At 34.1% G+C, this 19,377-nt stretch overlaps 3 protein-coding genes across 3 annotated transcripts; 2 read left to right on the top strand and 1 right to left on the bottom strand.

Annotated features, from left to right (window-relative positions):
- Nucleotides 1-1,451: 1,451 nt before the first annotated feature.
- Nucleotides 1,452-2,746, top strand: LOC122603841 (HMG-Y-related protein A-like). Its single transcript, XM_043776664.1, has 2 exons — nt 1,452-1,588; nt 1,986-2,746. The coding sequence occupies exons 1-2, from the start codon at nt 1,538-1,540 to the stop codon at nt 2,478-2,480; spliced, it is 546 nt and encodes a 181-aa protein (XP_043632599.1). The 5' UTR covers nt 1,452-1,537; the 3' UTR covers nt 2,481-2,746.
- A 2,487-nt stretch (nt 2,747-5,233) lies between these two features.
- LOC122606307 (DNA repair protein RAD4) lies at nt 5,234-10,593 on the bottom strand. Its single transcript, XM_043779265.1, has 13 exons — nt 10,504-10,593; nt 9,851-9,963; nt 9,449-9,745; nt 9,268-9,360; nt 9,082-9,174; nt 8,882-8,980; nt 8,717-8,766; nt 7,901-8,638; nt 7,709-7,812; nt 7,290-7,414; nt 6,197-6,553; nt 5,882-6,091; nt 5,234-5,779 (listed from the first exon to the last, which is right to left on the bottom strand). Exons 1-13 carry the CDS (start codon nt 10,559-10,561, stop codon nt 5,381-5,383), a joined length of 2,736 nt encoding a protein of 911 aa, XP_043635200.1. The 5' UTR covers nt 10,562-10,593; the 3' UTR covers nt 5,234-5,380.
- A 2,725-nt stretch (nt 10,594-13,318) lies between these two features.
- LOC122605261 (THO complex subunit 4D-like) lies at nt 13,319-18,382 on the top strand. Its single transcript, XM_043778168.1, has 7 exons — nt 13,319-13,433; nt 13,990-14,229; nt 14,970-15,113; nt 15,196-15,264; nt 16,214-16,398; nt 17,758-17,808; nt 17,975-18,382. Exons 2-7 carry the CDS (start codon nt 14,032-14,034, stop codon nt 18,168-18,170), a joined length of 843 nt encoding a protein of 280 aa, XP_043634103.1. The 5' UTR covers nt 13,319-13,433; nt 13,990-14,031; the 3' UTR covers nt 18,171-18,382.
- The last annotated feature ends 995 nt before the right edge of the window (nt 18,383-19,377 follow it).

Raw genomic sequence — 19,377 nt, 5'->3', positions numbered from 1 at the left:
GACATACTACATCCTATGATCTATCACGCTCATCATTTTACCGCCGCAACGCGCGGATAATTAAAAATTAATTTGAAAACAATTTATTTGAATAATCATACAGCATGAATGCAAATTTAAATCATTCTCGGCATAGATAGACAACTGTTATTTTCAAAACACCACAAGAACGATTTTGTAGTTTGTATTTTATCCTAATTATTTTATTCAATGGTTGTATATGATTTTTCATAAACTATCTATAAAACTTGTAATTGAAACCAAAACGATCTAACAAATGTTGTAATAATTTATAAACCTGGGAAACATATGAGCTTTTATACGTTGTAACAACTTACAAGTATAATTAGTGTCGTGGCCAAACATTTATGTCTAAAAGGGTCGAACATGAATTTATATTTTACCAGTCCTAATATCCGTACGATATTCGGTAATTATATAGATTGTATCATAAAGAAAATTCGAATATGTCTTATACATGATTCGTGAGTATAAAATAAATTGTTGTTAAGGTAATTGGTGATTGAAGTTAAATTATAATATACATTAATGATAAATATAATATATGTTTACTCAGAATTTTGGATTAACCTTAAATTTTTAGAAGCACATCAAAATCGGAACTTATAAGCATAGTGGATGATAACAAATAGCCTTGTGATTTCATATCGTAAACTGAATTTTTGAAATCTTCATAATATAAGTAATAAGAGTTGAAGAATTGAGAATAAAAAAAAAGACAATTTATTAATGAGAACACGATTAATCAAATAAGGTTATAATGTCTTTTGTATTAATAAAGCCAAGAGTTAGAGTTTAATTTTAAATCTAATAAAAAAATTGAATTTATATACAACTAAAAAAAGTAATTTGAATTTATATACAACTAAAATATCTAATTTAACAAAATCAATAAATTAAAACGACATGTGTCAATCAAAGATTTCGCCATGTGTCGTTTCAAAAATAAGTCAATTCAGTTTATTGGTAGATAGGTGAATTTCAAAGAAAACTGATACATAAAAATATTACGAGGACTAAAAGTATAAAATTGTATATAGAATTCGTCGATTCGGCAACCGAGTATAATAAACATTGGATCCATGATATTATTTTTGTCTTAAACTATTTCTTATATATCAATATCAATATCCATAAAATTAAATAAAAACAAAAAAGTTTCAATATTCTTATCTTCATATTCCCATTGACTAGTTGACCAAAGAGAAAGAGAAAGAGAAAAAACAAAACAAAAATAAAAACCAACTAAAAACCCCTCCTACAACAAAAACACTTGACAAATAATCCCATCTCAACTGATCCACGTCATCGATCCGTGTGAATATTCAAATAAAATCAACTCAATCACCGTTGATCAAACAACCACAATAATCCACAACCGTTGATCAATTTCATCCTCCTAGAAATCCTTTCACATAAATCTGCCCCAAAAGGTCTCACTTATCTCATGCACTCACTTTGTTACTGTGCTTCTCAAAAACTATTCTGACATCATCTCTCTCTCTCTCTCTTCCAAATGGCCGGCGAAGAGCTCAACCGTCCTCCTTCACTTCCTCCTTACACTGAGGTAAAATTTTTCCTATTTTTCACCGCTTTTTACGGTTAATTTTACCTGACTTCAACAACTTTTTGTTTTTTAACCGTTAATTGTTGTACGGACTAGATTCAGGCTAGTAAATCACAAAATTAGGTCATTTTAGCTTTTATGAACTTTAATTTTACTATTCCGTTAGTTTTACCGTTCATTATTGTACTTTTTTTAATTTCCGGCCGGTTAATTTTAAAATTAGGTTTAATTTTACTATTTCGTTAGCTAATTTTTTTATAGCTGTAAAATTTGAATAATAGCGGTTGAGTCTGAGTTATTATAGATGTATAGCTACAGTTTGTTTGAGAAAATTAGTAAAAATATATAGATATAGATGAATAGATAGATATATAATAGTGTATGTATATATGTGTAGATGATATTTGCGGCAATTGATGCGTTGAAAGGAAAGGAAGGATGTAATGAATCATCAATATCAACTTACATACAATCAACATGTGGTTACTTACCTGATGAACATAACAACATCTTAACTGAAAATCTCAACAAACTCATTGACAACGGCGACCTTGTGGTGGTCAACGGCAACTACACGCGGCCGGATCTCAACACTCCGGCCAAGCGCGGACGTGGCCGTCCACCAAAGGCGAAGGATCCGAATCATGTTGATACTCCGGTTCCTGCTCCGAAACCGGTTTCAGATCCGGCTTCAGCTGCTCCGGCTACTGGTGCTCAAACTGGATCTGAAGTTAAGAGAGGAAGAGGAAGGCCGAAGAAGGATCCGAATGCTCCGCCGACGGCGAAGAAGGTTAAGGTTGCGACGTCGCCTGCTCCGCCGTCGTCCACTGGAAGGCCACGTGGACGGCCAAGGAAAGTCCAGCCGGAGCTTACTGGTGTTGAAGCTAATTGATGATGGTGACTTTTGACTTGGAAAAATGGGGAAATGGTTTTTTCCAGAGTGGTGTACAAGTTGTGGTGCGAGATGTACAAGTGGTGTAATAACATTTAGTCTGGATTTGGGAATTTGGTACCTGGAAAGTAGAATTTACCTAACCAAACAAAAAGCCCTTTTCTTTAAGTGGTTTAATTAGTTTATGTTATTAATCTTATATTAGGAGTTTGATTATTGTAATTTACCTTTTTTTAAATTCGAAATGCATTTGTGTGTTTATTTAAGTAGTTAGTTGTAGATATCTACTCGTATATCTCTTTCTGCTTTTTCATTATTTTGTACAACTTTTTTAAAAAATGATGGGGACATAATAATATAACAAATGTTATTAAATGTTGAGTGATCCAAAAGCATCACGAAATTTGAAAACAACTGACAATATTGCTAAATTTACGCAATTAATAATTCTTCTAAGTAATGAATGGATTATTTGTGATTGGCTTATCTTTTATCTTAAAGTTCATAAAATATATTCTAATTTGGGGCATGATGTATGAGTCATGAAAAAGGAAATGGTCAATGGAGTAAAGGCAAAACTATTAAAGCATAGTGTACAAGTGACAATGCATGTAACTAAAGTTAAAAAGCAATTATGGGCATGTTAGCAAAGGCATGGACAAAAGAGATGCTTTTCTAGTCTCTTTGTTTAAAAATAAAAAAAAATTGGTTCAATAATTTTTTGTTTGATACCCTAAAAAAGCATCACTTTGATTGGAAAACTAAGGAAATGGCATCTTGAAACATTCCACAACTTACACTTTCTTTTTCTTTTTTGATTTATGATATGTTCAATTTACTGGATAGTTATGAGGAAAATCAAGCACAATAATTTTTTTCAAATTATGTAATATAAAGTGTTGCAAATGATTTAACTCTACAAATAATTGTGTTTTTTATTTGCTTTAATTTGGTCTTTTTCCTGAAGGTTGCTTTAATTTGGTTAACAATATAAAGTTTTCAACAATAATATGATAGATGTTCATTGTTTCACTACTTTTTATTTTCTAGTATAGGTTTGTGAATTTTCAATTATACATGTGGGGATGAAATCTTAGAGATCAAACAATTCAAGTAATTTATACGTTTATTCACTTTCAATTACAACTGAATGTATATTCACATCTAAATATTTGAAATTTAGTCACCTACGTTTGTACTTCGATATATATGATTACATGTCATTATAGCTTATGGTTCATAGACCACATTTAAGCAGAATCAAACTCTTTTATTGGTTTAGTATTATTTCCAAACACATTTATTTATTTATTTTTTACATAGAAAAATAACAGAACATATAAATCACATGTCGTTATCACTAGTGTTTGAAGTTCATATGTTAGTGCGAAATCACAAGCGATATACGGTCATACCTCAACACCAACCAAAAAAATAAAAAAAATCATGAAAAGCATACCAAGCACCTTACCTAATAGAAAAAAAGATGTTCATCGTGATTAAGTAATTTGTTATCTCATGCATCAAAATGTGTCATAAAATTATATGGGTAGTTCAAAGCATTAAACTACACTTGACATATTATCATCATTACTTTCTATTTTTACTCATTTTAGTTATACCATATAGCAATTGACAGGAAGATATCTAATATTAGATATGTTAAAACTTAGAACTAGTAGGTTCAAACTTGATTTCCAGAGATAGTAATCATAAACTTTAAAACTAAATGCAGTAAATTTCGAGTCTCATACCTATGTATGAGGTCACCGAAGTTATACTAAGTTTATATCACTTGATTTTTATTTAAGTTTTAATGAAATTAGGCTGACCACCCATTTCACTACATAAGTACAATGTATATGTACAAAGTACAAGTTTTTTTACACAAACAACTTTAAAGACATGAAAAATGTTACTTATTACTTGTTACAATGTATATGTACAATTTTACCTTATTATTTGTTACATGTAATAAGGTAAATGAATGTGATTTTCCTTGTCTAGCTACTCATGGAAGTCAATTTTTTACTTGGATGTATCCTACCTAATTGAGGTATTTCGCAACCAATTTTTGAAATTTTTTTCCCCAAACCACTCACAAGATTAATTAGTTTGAAACTATTATTGTTTTATATTTTTTAAATTTTAAAATAAACAAGGCTTTATTATCGATCGCCAACCGACCTAAGGTAAATCGCATAACATTATGGTTAATGGAACATGAGACGAGATTTGAACCATAACCTTCACTTTTAGGGGTTGTTTGGTTCCTAGAATTGATGAGATTTTGGTGGAATGAAATTTAAATTTTTTTCTTTTTCATGTTAAGTTAACATAAATAAAAATCCTAAATTTCATTCCACTTAATTTTTCTATATCATCTGAGAACCAAACAACACCTTAGGATGCACATGACAAAGAAGAAAATTTATATATTCAGCATAGATATAGTTTCATTAGCTGTGATTAAATTAGTCGGGTAATTTGGTTTAATTAATGTCAAATAATGAGTTTGTAACCATGTATTTCTTACTTAATAAATAACCATTCAGATTCAGTATCACAGATGTATACTCTTTATACAATCACATACAAATATGTTTTGATCCTTTTGACTTTTAACACTTGTGACTAAGTTTAACTTTTAATGCATTTCAAATGTAAACATGCTTTGTAAATCTCATTAGATTTCGATTTTGGTGGGTCTGCGCGTAGTATTGTGTATAAACTAATGTGTTACAACGTCAATATGCGGGAAATTTTCAAATATATGCTATAAAAACTCAAAACGTTGTATTATACATGCCTCGTCATATTGCGAGCTTACAACCAGCAAATGGCAAAAAACTTCGCTAGACAATGTCTTTTGCTCGGCAAATCGAGATGACTGCCCTGAGCTACAACTCTTCCACTTCAATTGAAAACCCACAATGACACCACTTTGTCCTAACAGAACTCCCTACATCAAAACTTTGATCATTTGTCATAAACACATGCTCGTGATCCTCTTCAATTGATTGTGCTACAGTATCAGGTTGACTAGCATCTTCATTTACTTGTTGGGATATCGGTTTCTGTATTATCATCCCAGTAATAGTACTGGTATGATTATGAAATTTATCATCCGTTTTTTGGATTTCATTTAAAGGATTTGACGAGACTCCCTCTGCATATCGATTGTTTAATCTTTGCCGTGTTACAATGGACGAAAGAAGTTGATACCACCTGGACAACGCTTGTGCTTCATTCTTCCGTCTTTCTTCTGCTCCCCTCCTTTCTTCTTCTTCTGCATATGCCTGCAACAGAATCTTGCATAACCACATGCAATACAGTCTACCCAAAAGTTAAAAGTATTTGAAAATTTAATAATATATCACATCAAATGCTGATTACATTACCTCTAGAATTGTATCCCTGAACTCAGTACACACCACAATGCCATTATATAAAGGAAAAGACCGGCCACTTCTGAATTCAAAACCAACCATGGCAGGCGCATAATCAATCCCCAGCTTCTTAGCAATAGCAAAGATTCTTGGAAACCCCAAATGCACGGTTCCTGGAGGAAGACATTTCTCAGACCACACATCCACTTGCCCACGCTCGTTCTGTAGACCAATATAAGGACCAACTGTCATGAGTAGATACACAAACTATATTTGAAACTGCATCAAGTTAATCTACATTTGAGTAAAAAGAGATAAGTAATTAACCTTTGGCACAATCCCATTTTCGGCCCTGGGCAAACACAAAGGTTCTGTTTGCCACTTCCCATAAAGATCGATAGTACCTCCAGGCCCTACACAATCATTCTCATCATCTTCATCAGCTCCTGGAAGTTTCCCTTTGTTGAGCTTTACAGGCCGCTGCAATACCTTCACTGGAAGTTCATTGACTTTTAATTGCAGCCCTTCTCGCAGCCATCTCTCTTTGGTGTGCAGCATTTGGACACAAGCTCGTGGGTAAACGGGGTGACCAGAGCAAAATCCTAAAACGGGGCCCTTAGGGTGAAGAATCTGGTACTTTGTAAGCCATCTTTCAAGAGCATACAAATGATGACTTCTGTATGCCTGGATATGGCAACAAATTTACAGAAGGATTAATGAGAACCACAGTCACATGGAACGCGGTACGATACGGTACGCGGAACAAAAACGGGTACGCAATTCGTAGGTCTCCAAAATCCGGTACGAGAGAGGTTAGGTTCATTCGGAACGCCAATTCGGTACGCGAAACGACGTACCATTTTCGGTTCGTAAATTTGGTACAAAACATATAAACAACTAACATATGTAATAAAGACTTGTTATTCATACTAAAATCCAAAAGTTGTTCATAATCAAAATCATAAAAAAAAAACCCAAAACTAACATGTGTGATTGTGTGAATTTATAGAATTGACTACGAATGGACTTATTAAAAATAAGGTCAGCCCAACATAAGCCCAATTCCTTATTAAATAAGTCACGTACACCACTACAACCGCTATTTTTTCTCTCTCTTTCCCACTCTTTATTTTGGCCGGAAAAACGATGAATTATATTCTAGATCGCGATTTCTATCAATTCGGTACGGCGAACCGAAGATCTAGAAAAGCGAATTTCAACCTTGATACGTCAAAATCAGGTATGCTTATGCTAACGTTTCGGATCGCGTTTTGCCTTTGTCCGGGACTATTTCGTACCACGTTTCGGTACGAGGTGTACCGTACGAAAAACTCTGCTTCGTACCCGTTTCCTGTGACTGATGAGAACATAAAAACGTATCAAGGCACAAGCTATAAGTATCAGCATTCATGCAGCTAACCTGTTGATTAGTTGGAAGTGGCTCAGTTAATGCTTTGGTCTCCAGCTCCATATCCTCGAGAGAGTTCCTATTACTATTATCCCTTACGCCACTCGCACTTGATTTATCAGACAATTTGCTATTGCCTGATAAAGAACCAAAGTTTAGGGGATTGGTTATTGTAGAACAAAACTTATCATAAAGCAAATAAGAAAGGATGAGAGCATGAGGCATTGCGTTAATGTATCAAATTTTGGTCAAGTGTACAACAAACTTTCTATAAAAGTAATGTGCATGGATGCACACCTGACTAAATCTGTCCCGTGGCATCACCCACTTTTCTATTTGTTTTACCTTAAAAATCTTATACCCAGGGTTTACTTTATTAATTGCTCACATTTACATTCTCGTATATTTTAGGTCAAGAAATGCAAACAAACCTCCAGTTGCTCCAGACTCTAACTCTTTCAATGGCCGCAATACTGCATCCCACCAAGTTGAATCAACTCGATGTGATGCTATCTTGTACCATTTTGCACAATACCTGAAAGAGTGAAAGTTCAAGCTCTAGACATTAATTAGAAAAACATCCAACTATACTTGGGGAGACAAAAGAGGGAATAAATTCTAACCTGCGAGTTACATCTTTAGCTCCTCGACCAGCAAACGCAATCACATATCGCAAAGAAGTTTTACATGCAGCAGCTGCAGCCTCTACTTTTTGTTCTCCATCGATGATTGCATTCACAACATCAACATGAACCCATTTTCCCGTTGAGTTCTCTCCACTGCAAAACACTTCTGCCCAATACATCGGGGCTCCTATTTTTCTCAATCCCACTGCAGTAGAAATTCCTGTTGAATCTTCACCTTCAACTTTCTTCAATTTTTTGAAAGGAGAAATACTCGATGAAGTGATGTTCAAACTATTAACATTAGTCTCAACGTTAACGTCAGAAGTCCCTGCTGCAGTTGCAGCAAGAGCCATTTCCATCTGCAACTCAAACTCGATATCTCCCTTCCTCTTTAAACCCTCAGACGTTCCAGAAATGCCTGTATCAGAAGAAGGTAAATCCACCTTTCTCTCATTTGGATGATCTTGAGAGATGCTTTGACCTGACTTCTTTATTTTCCTTCGGCATGAAGCTTTTGCAGAAGCTTCAGATGCATTCTTTTGGTCCGTTAAAGTAATATTCTTTACATCAGCAGGTGCAGATTGTTGCCCGGAAGATACGGAAGCCTCATTTGGTCGAGTCACCATGACTGTTGATGAGTCAAACAACCCCTTACCAGTCTTTCTTCCTAGAGGCGCATCATCAGATTTATCGCCGTCTGGTTTCAAGGAGGCAGCATCTAAAATAGACACAAACCTGAAAGCAGAAAGCCTCTTTATTGTTTTTCTACTCATAACTAGCCTCATTCTAGTTGAGCTGTGCTAAGAATCTTACCGTGTTGAAAGATTCAATGCTCTGAACGCTGCTACAGACAAAGCAGCCACCTGCAAAAAAAAATGATCAGCAGTTCATCTACTTAGGTATTCATAGAAACCATGCATCCAATTTTGCGTTTAATCTCCTAAATACATTGTAAATTTAAATATAATCCAAACTTACCTCCTCCGGAGTCCCCTCTTGGTTTGCAAGAGCCCCTGTCAATGCTGAATGGAAAGACCTTTCAATGCTTGAACTTCTTACCCGGAAGTTACCATGCAACTGCAAATAGTACAAAAAAAATAATCCATCCAAATAAGATATAAATCAATGAACTATTTAGAAGAGTCGCAAAATAGATAAGGGATAAGACAATAGGGTACCCAGTTGACTAAAGGAGCCAAAGCTTTTGATGTAAGATTTGTGACTTCTGATAGCTCCAGCAAGTTTGCTGGTAAAAGTGACATTATGGAAGCCTGTTATGACAAGTGACAAGAAGTCAGGAAGATTGATCTTTTGCCACATTTTAGCGCTCAAACTTATAACTGGTTGATTATAGAAAAGATAACCTGAATGAGAGAATCATCACAAGCACTATCAATTAATCGTCCCCGTCCAAGTAAACAGAGTAAATGTGTCCTATGCACAAGCTCAGCCACTTCCTATTAACAAAAAATTAAAAGACTTTTGGGTTGGAAAGCTATTCTGACCGAAGAACTTTTAACAACAAATTTAAATTCTAAAATGAACCTTTTCCTCAGCAGAAGCTCGGCGTACAGGCTTTCGCTTAGCAGTACCAGGGGCTGAATCAAACTCGATAGTGATATCCTTGTTTAAATGATCATTTTCGTACTTCACATTGGGATTTGATCCATCTTCCCAATCTGAATCAGCCATTTCGTCCTCCAATTCAGACTTAGCTTGCTGGGGATTTCCATCATCAGGTTTCAAAGGAGATGCATTCTCTACTCGGTTATTTCCACTAGAACCCTCGACCCCCAAAACCTTTCGTGCATCAATGTCGATGTTAACTTGTTTTTCCATTCCCTTAACAAAAAAAAATGAACCAATGCTTAAAATCATCAATAAAATAGTAACAAACGATACATTTCTATGAATGTATGCAAGTTAAAAGTAAATTACAAAACAAACCTTAGTAGCATAATCGCATTTACGAATGTACCCATCTCGTTTTTTCGACCCACGTGATCCAACCTTATTCAAAAACTTGCTAACACCCTCGTTTGATGTATTCACAAGACTGCCTGAAATACATCCGGGTATTTTAAATTAATAAACTTACCAACCAACACACTTCATTATTAAGGTACAAAGTACAAACAAGACTAGTATAACAATCCTTAACCCAAAATCGACATTTTACAAAACCTTGCCACATTTCTTCCATAAAACGTCATACTTTGCGTATGATATTTTCTTTAAATAATAAAAAAAAAATCGATTTTTCAAGTTTACTCAGAAAAGTATTTCTAACTTTCCATTTTGCAAAGTTATTATGAAGAGATTTTCTGAAAAACACCATTTAGTTTTCTACAACTAAACCGGTAACATGAATAATACACTAACATTTGGTTTTGTGTCATGTCGGTATGCCCTAATTAATTATATCATATAGTACTATATTGTCACATTGTTGTTTCCAACAATTTATATATTATTTGAGGAAGAGTAAAGAGATAGTATTTTTATTTAGGTTTGGGGGAATATATATATATAGAAACATGACTAGTAATAAATAACAAGAAATAGAATAAGGAAATGAAAGAAAGACGATATATAATTACCAGTAGTAGTAGTTGGTTGAGGTTGAGGGGGTCGTTTGGCTTGATTTCTGGTTTTCATGGGCGGGCGGGAGGGCGGTTCTTGGAAGTGAGTCGATAAAAAGGAATGAATTTTGCCGGGAGGCGATTGATTAGTAGCAGGAGATTGCGAGGGAAGGAATTCATACGCTGTCGTGTTGCTAATCACCCACAATTCTTTTTTTTTTTTTTTTTAAATGGATTTTTTTTGCTATGCATAAAAAAAAATATAAAAAACTGTGTGAAAAACTCATAATTCTTAATCTATATTCCTTATTAAAAAGAATAGACCCCTGTTAAAAGTTACTGAGAGGAAAATGTCAGAATTATCCTCCATTAAAACAATATCTCCTAAATACAATACAACCTCACTCTAAATTAAACAAAAACATCATTAGTCCTTCAACCTTTAAAATAACTATACTAACCATTATATTAATTAGATTTACATAATAGTCCACACTATTCGTCGTCACCACCGTCAGTCGCCACCACCGTCGGTCACCATTGCATTATGGACACCGTCGTCGCATTTGCGCGGGTACCATGCTAGTTTTTAATACATAAAATACATGAAGACTCAATCATTTATTCAAATTATTAAAATACTATCATTTAAGAGATTTCTCCTCCAAATTAAATACCTAACAGCCCCTTTCCCATAATTAAATTATCTTTCCTACATTATAGAGTTTATATCATATTGTTAAAAAGTTAAAAAAAAAAAGAAAAGAAGAAGCTAAAGTTTCATGATCTCATATCTAGTTATCTAGCGTTGATGATAGATGGTTGTGGCTTGACGACCTTAATGGAATCTCTACGGTCAAGAATGCGAAAAAGTGTTTAAGAAGTGGTACGGACTACGGACTATAATGGGAGATTCATCTTTAAATGGGCCATGGGCATTTTCGAAAAATTGTGATATTTTTATATGGCGAGCTGCTCTTAGAATCCTGACTAACATAGCTTTGTAATCCCGAAATTGCTCTTTTGGTTCAGTTAATTGTGGCATGTGCGATGCCTGGGTGGAATCGATCCAATATAACTTTGTTACTGCCATATTTCATCTACAATTTGGGACAAGGTTAATTGTTGGTGTAAGGTTGGTCCTTTAGTTATTTCATCATTTAAAGACATTATTGATGTATGTGATAAGGTTGGACTGGACAAGAAGACTAAAAAGATATTCACGAATATAGTTCTTTTTTTTTCTTTTTACGTGCTGGTGTTTATGAAAACTTATGAACAAAACGGTATTTAATTAAGCAACGATTTGTATCGACAAGATTTTTGACCATGAGATAAAGGTTTTAGGATTTCATTGGTATAAAGGTGATTTGAAAAAATGTAGTATTGGATGGGAAGTTTGGATTATTTTTAATGTAACTTAAATCGTTGTATTATTGACACAACTCCGTAATTTCAGAGTAGGATGATAGTGTGAATAACATATATTTTAAAAAAAAAAAAAAGAAATAAGAAAGTTTTGAAATGACGAATATAACTTTAATGAACCCTCTTTTACTAATAAGAAATTACCTTATTGTCTTAATGAATTAATTTTACCCTAAACCCCTTATCTATTAACATATTTTCACTACTTTTTATTTTCTAAACTATTTCCACTATCACCTATCCCGTAATATACTTTGTATTTCTTAGAACATGATGTAAATTATTATGTGGATTGTATTACCATTATCAATTAAAACATTTATAAGTTTTAGATTTTTTAAATTTTTTTTAGAAATATGGTTTTAGTTTTAACTTATTAATAATTAGGAAAAGTTAAAAAGTATTATAACTAATTAAGTATTTTGTAAGATTTATTTTTTAATAAAAAGGCTACAAAGTGTAATTTAGTGATAGATTATTACAAAAATATAAATTAATAAGATTTTTTCCTACAAATATTACTAATAATATTTTTTTTTTGTCCATATTTTATAATTTTAGTTTGTGATACATGTAAATACAATTTTAGCGGTTAATAAGTTTTTCAATTGGTTAATAAGCATCTAGACCAATAATATTTTAATATATATAGAAAAGATAGATATAAATGATGACTTGTATTATCAAAAGTTAATTGCAAGATTGGTCTATGTGGTTTATTCATTTTAACGATGGGGATCTCTTTTTCGAGTTCACTAGGAATGGGGGCCAATTTTGTAATTAACACATATTTATTTTAGGTTTCTGTATCTATGAATATAGATGTAGATGTATAGAAATATAATGTTATCTTCTTGTATGGAAAAGAAGGATCATGGGAAAAAAACAAACATGAAATAATCAAGTTTAGCCCTTTAAAAGTGTAAAAGACGTAAATAACCTCATGTGGGAAGCACGTGAAGGAGAAAACAGAGGCCATTTGACGACCGTTGTAATAAAGAACTAAACTAGAACCTTATCCTTCTATAAAGGATCACCCGTGTTGTTTTTACATAAGGACTAAACACAACTTTTTGGGTAAACCACAGGGATGATCCGTGAAATTAACTGTTCAAACTATACGATTCGTGAATGTACATTGAATATGAAAAATTTCAAAGTGATACATAATCCTTTTTAAATTTATAATTTATTAATTTATCAATATAGTAATAATATCTCGATAATTTAATAAAATATTCCGGTCCCAACATTATTAATTTATAGAGGTTTATTTATAGAGGTCTTACCACCTACCAAACAACCTTGAAAAAAATTACTATAATAACACAAAACCCTAGCCACCAGTCCCCCGTTTTCCCATTACTTTTCGAACCCCATTAGATCTATTTCATCCAAAATCCTAATTCAACCCCCATATATAATAATATACATCCCGAAGCTCTACTCATCGGATCGCAATCTCTTTCAAATTCTTACCCCTCAATCGCTCCTCTCCTCATCATATTATCTCTCTTCAGGTAAATACCCTACACTATTTGTATATATATATGTATGTATCTATATGTATGTGTGTATAAAGAACTATTTATTAGTTTATTATCTCAGCAATATAATTAACTTCGGATATGCGTTATCGAATCACACTTTATACGTTTATCATTCGTTGCACAGATTAGATCTGTATATATATTACTATCGTACCCTTGATATTCAAACGTTAGTCTGGTATTGGCAGAAGAAACAAATTAGGTTAAATTTTAGACGTTTAAGATGTTAAATCAGTTTGATAATGATTAAGCCATCTCTAAGATTCAGGTTTTAACTTTCAATACTAATTAAAAGTTATAAGATTTAGAGCATTGATAATATCTAATTAGATTTATTTTTAAAAGTCTACGATGGTATAAAAGTAAAGTTTGTAACTTGATATTATAATGCTTTATAAAGTAGTAAAATTAAAATATATATCTATATATATAGTTTCTGTTATGTAGTCGGCTTAATGTTATATGAAGTTGAGAGTGTGAGATATATGTTAGCATTTTTTTATGAGCTTTTGTTTCGATGACACAGGATATATATTATTGAAAGCAAGGTTAAGTAGTATTTGCTACAATGGCAACTTTGGATATGTCGCTTGATGATATGATTAAGAGCAGGCGTGCTAGTGATAGAGGCAGAGGACGTGGCAGGGGACGTGGAGGTGGTGGCCGAGGTCGTGGAAGGCCGATTGGTGGTGGAAGACCAACAGGGCCACCTCGCAGAGGTCCCCTTGCGGTGAATGCTCGGACATCAGCTTATACTATTGCCAAGGCAAGCTTAAATTCTATGGGTATCTTATGCATTAGAATTTCAAATATGAGGGGTTTCTGATACTATTATGTTAATGGAGATGTTTATATCGGATCTGCAACTAAAGAATGTCGTCTTCTAGCTCATTTGTCTGTTCATGGATTATCTACTATGAGTGTATTCAGGGTTTTCCGTATGTATCTGTTCGGTGATACGGAAGATTTGTGATGGCATCGTTGTGTTGCGACATCATATTAAGGAGCTTCATTATGTCGAACCACGAAAACCCTATAATAGTCTAACTATCTGCTAACAATAAAAGCACCAATTTATGTCCATTTTTGACCATATCCATGTGTTTGTGGTTGATTTACTGTCATCATTTATGATTTTATTGAAAAAAAAAGGGGCGGGGGTTATGATGGACTCTTATGCTATATCTGTGATAGCAAGATTTTTCGTTTCTGTCTTAGCTCATGGTGTTTGTGCAAAGGGGAGTCCTTCGCTGAACTTCAGAATTGGAGCTCTCTTCTGTACAATAGCACAAAGTTTTATGCAATGGGTTTAGTGTTCAACTCCAACTGAATGTCTCTGTATCTAGCTCGATACCCTTTTAAGAATATTTCATCGTTTTGAGTATTTGACTGTTTCTGGGTTCATTCACGATGCCATGATAAATGATTAATGCATGAAGAACGGTGTTATTTTTGGTATTATACTGATCTGTACCAACCTGGACTTTTTTGGTGTGCTTGCTCCAGTCTTTCCGCAGACCAAAGAGTTTTCCTTGGCAGCGCGATTTGCTTGAAGAAAGTCTAAAAGCAGCAGGTTTACCGGGAATTGATAATGGTGGAAAATTAAATATCTCCAACTTGGACATTGGAGTGACAAATGAAGATATTAGGGTACATCCTATGCAATGTCTTTTTATATGGATTTCTAGTGCCTCTTTCTACTGAGTTTTTTAACAATGGATTTGCGACTCAGGAGCTTTTTTCTGAAATTGGGGAGCTGAAAAGATATGCAATTCACTATGACAAGCATGGTCGTCCAAGTGTAAGTCTTTAGCATCTCTGAGCCTTGTTACATATATATAAATGATTAGTATGCTCATTTTGAATATTGTATGTAATTATAGTTTGTGCTCACACAAGCTCTATCGTTTCTGTAACATTTAAAATGATTTTAGTGTTCAAGGCTTGAATACAAAGTAGGCGGTATAGTTCATTATTGTGATTGCTTTAACATCTCCAGTAATAGTTTTGCATGTCTGATCAAAGTTTCATGTCTGTTGCTGCTTATGACAACTAATTACTATTTTGGTCTTTTGTATATGCTAAACTACTTTTTCAATTCAATATATGTTTCAGTTTAAGTGTTTGTCTATGCAACAAGCAGTTAAGTTTACGTGTGTGAAATGTTGTATGTTTGCTGGTGGTAGTGTGCTCCTTTGCTGGGACCATTCACAAACATTGCTTTGAACAAATGAACAGTTGGGGCATAATGTTTAAATTTGTCAAATTGATTCAAATGAACGTGGACAGAAAAATGAGATTCGCTATTGTAAGTTGCAGCACCGGCAACTTGCATTAAGTTGCGAAATGAGACATATTTTGCTCCAGTAGTTTTTTTTTTAACTTTCGCTTTATAGGATACATTTGTTATAAAAAACATCTTTAGTTTGGAAGCTTTTGGTAGTATTGACTATTGAAATGAAACACCAGCAACCATTACCTCTGTTGGGGAACTGCATCGGTATGTTGAGTCTATTGGTCTTATTAGAACTTTTTGCCTCGACCACTCAATTTTTCAAGAAATGTTTATGCGTGGTCCTGTTAAATGAATACGCTGTCAGTACCGTTAGTCACATAAGTATCTTCATCTGTTTTGTTGCCACATCTAATGTGTAAATTGGAGTTTTGTTATTTGTCCCTTTTACCGAGTTTGTTCATTTGTAGAGTAAATTTTAATAATCATTGTATTTATTGATTCTCTTATTCTACAGGGTTCAGCTGAAGTCTTGTATGCTCGTAGAAGTGATGCATTTCAGGCACTTAAGCGATATAACAATGTACAATTGGACGGAAAGCCTATGAAGATTCAAATTGAAGGTTCCAACCCAACTGGTCCTGTGTCTGCTCGTGTGAATGTTGTTGGAGGTCTAAATGGGCAGAGGACAGTTGTGATGACGTATGTTAGTTTTCCTATACTGGTTTATATTTTATTTCTTATTGCGCGTAGTCATCAAATCATCATTCCCTTTCAATAAATTTTTGGAACGTGTATTCAATTGACATTGCAACAATTTGCCCTCCGAGGCTCCGACCTCACTTACTGACAGAAGAGTTTTATGTCATTAATTTAAGCATGCTCTTCTAGTTCAAAGGAAAAGGGAAATATTTGATCCAAGTTCCAACTCTAATGTCACAAGACTTTTGTGACTTGAAGGCTACTACATAATTTTACTTTTAAACTTTGTTTTGGAGGCAAATTGCAATGTATTTTGAATATATAAAGATGAAAGTTGTAATTATTATCGATGGGTGGGTGGATGGATGGATGGGATACTGGCGCAAGTTCAGTTGTAGGCAGATGAGTTATGTAAGGAGCATAGTTGATATGATTTGGCACCTGTTTTTGACTGGTTTTAAAATTTGACACCGTATATCACATTAAAGTAGACATTTACAGGAACAAAGTCATCGCTTTTCTATATGAATAAATGTCAACATGTTTTTTTGTTGTTTTGGGGAGAGAGGGTTGGGTTCATTTCATATACGTGTTTTTGTTTTCGTTTTTTACAAGTTATTCATGTTGACCTACCACTTGCTCCATGTTGCAGCTACTCATAATATGTTCTGCTTTATGTACCTTGTTTGGAATCTAATTTGGGATATAAAGATTTATTGTTCTATATGATTTAAAGTGTAAAAAGTGTTGGACTTTATGCTTGTTAAAAGTTTTCATTTTCCACTTGTAGATCCGTTAACTGTCTTTAGGTCTGGCTTTACAATTGTTACTGATATGATAGTTGATCAATGGGTAGCATACTTATTTGTGGGAACCATAGATTTCAATAGTTGTAGACTGTTTCCATGTCCGGTGGACAGACTTCTTACAGTCCACGTGTTCTATGTGAATATCAGTTTACTTTCTTAAGTCTATTTTCTGTTTCTTTGTAGTTTGGCAACAGTATTTGCTCTGGGAGATCAACTTAGCTATTGAATTTGTAATTTTCAAGCAAGAATCATAACACTGTGTATAATAGAAAGTTGACTACAAATAAAAACTGTAATGTTACCAGTAGGGGCTAGGCTAGAGGTGTAATTCTAGTGCATTTGAATTTATACATTGAATAATAGTAAAAACAAGTGGCCCCTTTATATAGTTTTTTCAGGTTGATAAATGATTAGTCTGCAAACAAGTCTAGCTTTTCCTGTGGCGAAGTCAAAGTCTATCGAATTTGAGTTCGAGTGGGAAAAAGCTGTTTAAGGTCTTCAAGAACATCTGTAAAATTCTTAATAATTTTTGTTACTTTATCTCCTGCAGTCCAGGAGTTGGTCGTGGAAGAGGAGCTGCTGTAGGTAGTCGCTCATTTGGGTACGTGACTTTTTGCTTTTGGCAATTCTTTGTTTATTGTCCAACTTCCACTGCAACTATAATGCTCAACTAAGATCTTATTTATATAAAGTGCAGGATAGGTGTTTAGATATATTAAAAACCGAACTGTTACGTTTCTTATATGTATATTGGTTCCATCTACCAGGCAGACAAACCGTGGAGGTATAAGGAATGGTGGCCGTGGCAGTACGACAAACGTGCGTGGCATTGGTCGTGGTCGCGGGCGTGGCCGAGGACAAAGTGTTGGTCGGGGTCGTGGTCGAGGGAGGAAGCCAGCCATGGACAAGTCTGCTGATGAACTTGATAAAGATTTGGAGAACTACCATGCCATGCAGACCTAGATGCCTACTTATTGGACATTGGAAATTCTGGAAACAAACATTTGAAGCCTGTAGCGACATATTAATTGTACATAGAACTTCTTGGGTGGTGGTACTATGTTGAGTAAGCTTGATTGCATTTTTCTATAGGTGGATTTGTGTTAGTGTTTTTGATATGTTTTTCTTCAAGAGAGATAATTCATATTAAATGGTTCTAGATTCTGTTTATTCAATTCCACTGTCTCAGTTTTGATTTATTATTACGAGGTGCTTTAGGTCATGATGTGTGTATTCGTTAAGCTTGATGGCTCATGCTTTAGCGGGGTTGCCCTACAGAATTACAGATGTAAGATATATGGATTTTGGAGGGCTGGAAGCTATTGATCCTTGTTCCCTTTGTAATTCTAATAGACACGGTGCCTTAGACTTAAGCAGTACACATTATGCATCAAGTTTGGTCCCGAGTTATTGTTCAGGTAAGAAGGGATCTGGGGCCTAGGTAGATCTATATTAATTGACTCGACATGGTTGATTTTAAGTGTAAATATTTAAACCAATTAATGATGCAAATTTTACATAGAAGTTGGTAGTTTTTGGTGGAAGTTATATAGCGAGTTCGGATAAGTTAATATTAACGCTTGTAGCTATTGCTGTTATTATTTGAGATCGTATTGTGGAGGATAAAAAAACGTGCCCGGAGATAGAGGTGAGATGTTCGATCTTCATCTCATGCAAAGGTTGGAGATCCTTTTCTACTATTTAAGTTGAACATAGAAGCAGTCTTTTGGTCTGTTTATATTTTAACCTCACCATACACTGTCGAGGTATTAGGGCTTAAAACTAGTGGAAGATGGCAATGAGTAGTTTTTTTCCTTTGTATTGTTAAGGATACAGATTATGCAATATAAGTTAAAAGGACCGACTATGAAGAGCTAAGAAATGAGTCAAAGACAAGCCTCTTTCGACTATCTGCAAGACAAACATTTGAGTTAAGATGAAGTTTCAATACGAATAGTTGGCGTTATATAATATTTGATCACGAAGAGAACTCAACTGATAAAGTTAGTAAAAATGAACTTTGGCAAAACTTGAATATAACATCGAACTGAGATATGATTATATTTGTAAGTCTTTCTCTCTACAACGAGTTGCATTGAAGGATTATCCCAAATGTTTAGCCTTAGAGAATGAACTAGTTCCCCAATGTAGGTAATTGCAACAATACAAC

The sequence above is a fragment of the Erigeron canadensis genome, chromosome 6 (assembly GCF_010389155.1).
Source record: "Erigeron canadensis isolate Cc75 chromosome 6, C_canadensis_v1, whole genome shotgun sequence".
Taxonomy (NCBI): domain Eukaryota; kingdom Viridiplantae; phylum Streptophyta; class Magnoliopsida; order Asterales; family Asteraceae; genus Erigeron; species Erigeron canadensis.
This window is presented reverse-complemented; position numbering and strand designations above follow the sequence as displayed.

What these genes read in the sequence shown, in the direction of transcription:
- LOC122603841 (XM_043776664.1), top strand. Translation starts at nt 1,538, where the DNA reads ATGGCCGGCGAAGAGCTCAACCGTCCTCCTTCACTTCCTCCTTACACT. An exon ending in CACTTCCTCCTTACACTGAG is followed by an intron (nt 1,589 to 1,985) that starts GTAAAATTTTTC and finishes ATATATGTGTAG; the next exon opens with ATGATATTTGCGGCAATTGA.
- LOC122606307 (XM_043779265.1), bottom strand. Translation starts at nt 10,561, where the DNA reads ATGAAAACCAGAAATCAAGCCAAACGACCCCCTCAACCTCAACCAACT. An exon ending in TGGCTCCTTTAGTCAACTGG is followed by an intron (nt 8,981 to 9,081) that starts GTACCCTATTGT and finishes TACTATTTGCAG; the next exon opens with TTGCATGGTAACTTCCGGGT. An exon ending in AGAGTCTGGAGCAACTGGAG is followed by an intron (nt 7,415 to 7,708) that starts GTTTGTTTGCAT and finishes GTTCTTTATCAG; the next exon opens with GCAATAGCAAATTGTCTGAT.
- LOC122605261 (XM_043778168.1), top strand. Translation starts at nt 14,032, where the DNA reads ATGGCAACTTTGGATATGTCGCTTGATGATATGATTAAGAGCAGGCGT. An exon ending in TGACAAATGAAGATATTAGG is followed by an intron (nt 15,114 to 15,195) that starts GTACATCCTATG and finishes TTTGCGACTCAG; the next exon opens with GAGCTTTTTTCTGAAATTGG. An exon ending in ACAAGCATGGTCGTCCAAGT is followed by an intron (nt 15,265 to 16,213) that starts GTAAGTCTTTAG and finishes CTTATTCTACAG; the next exon opens with GGTTCAGCTGAAGTCTTGTA.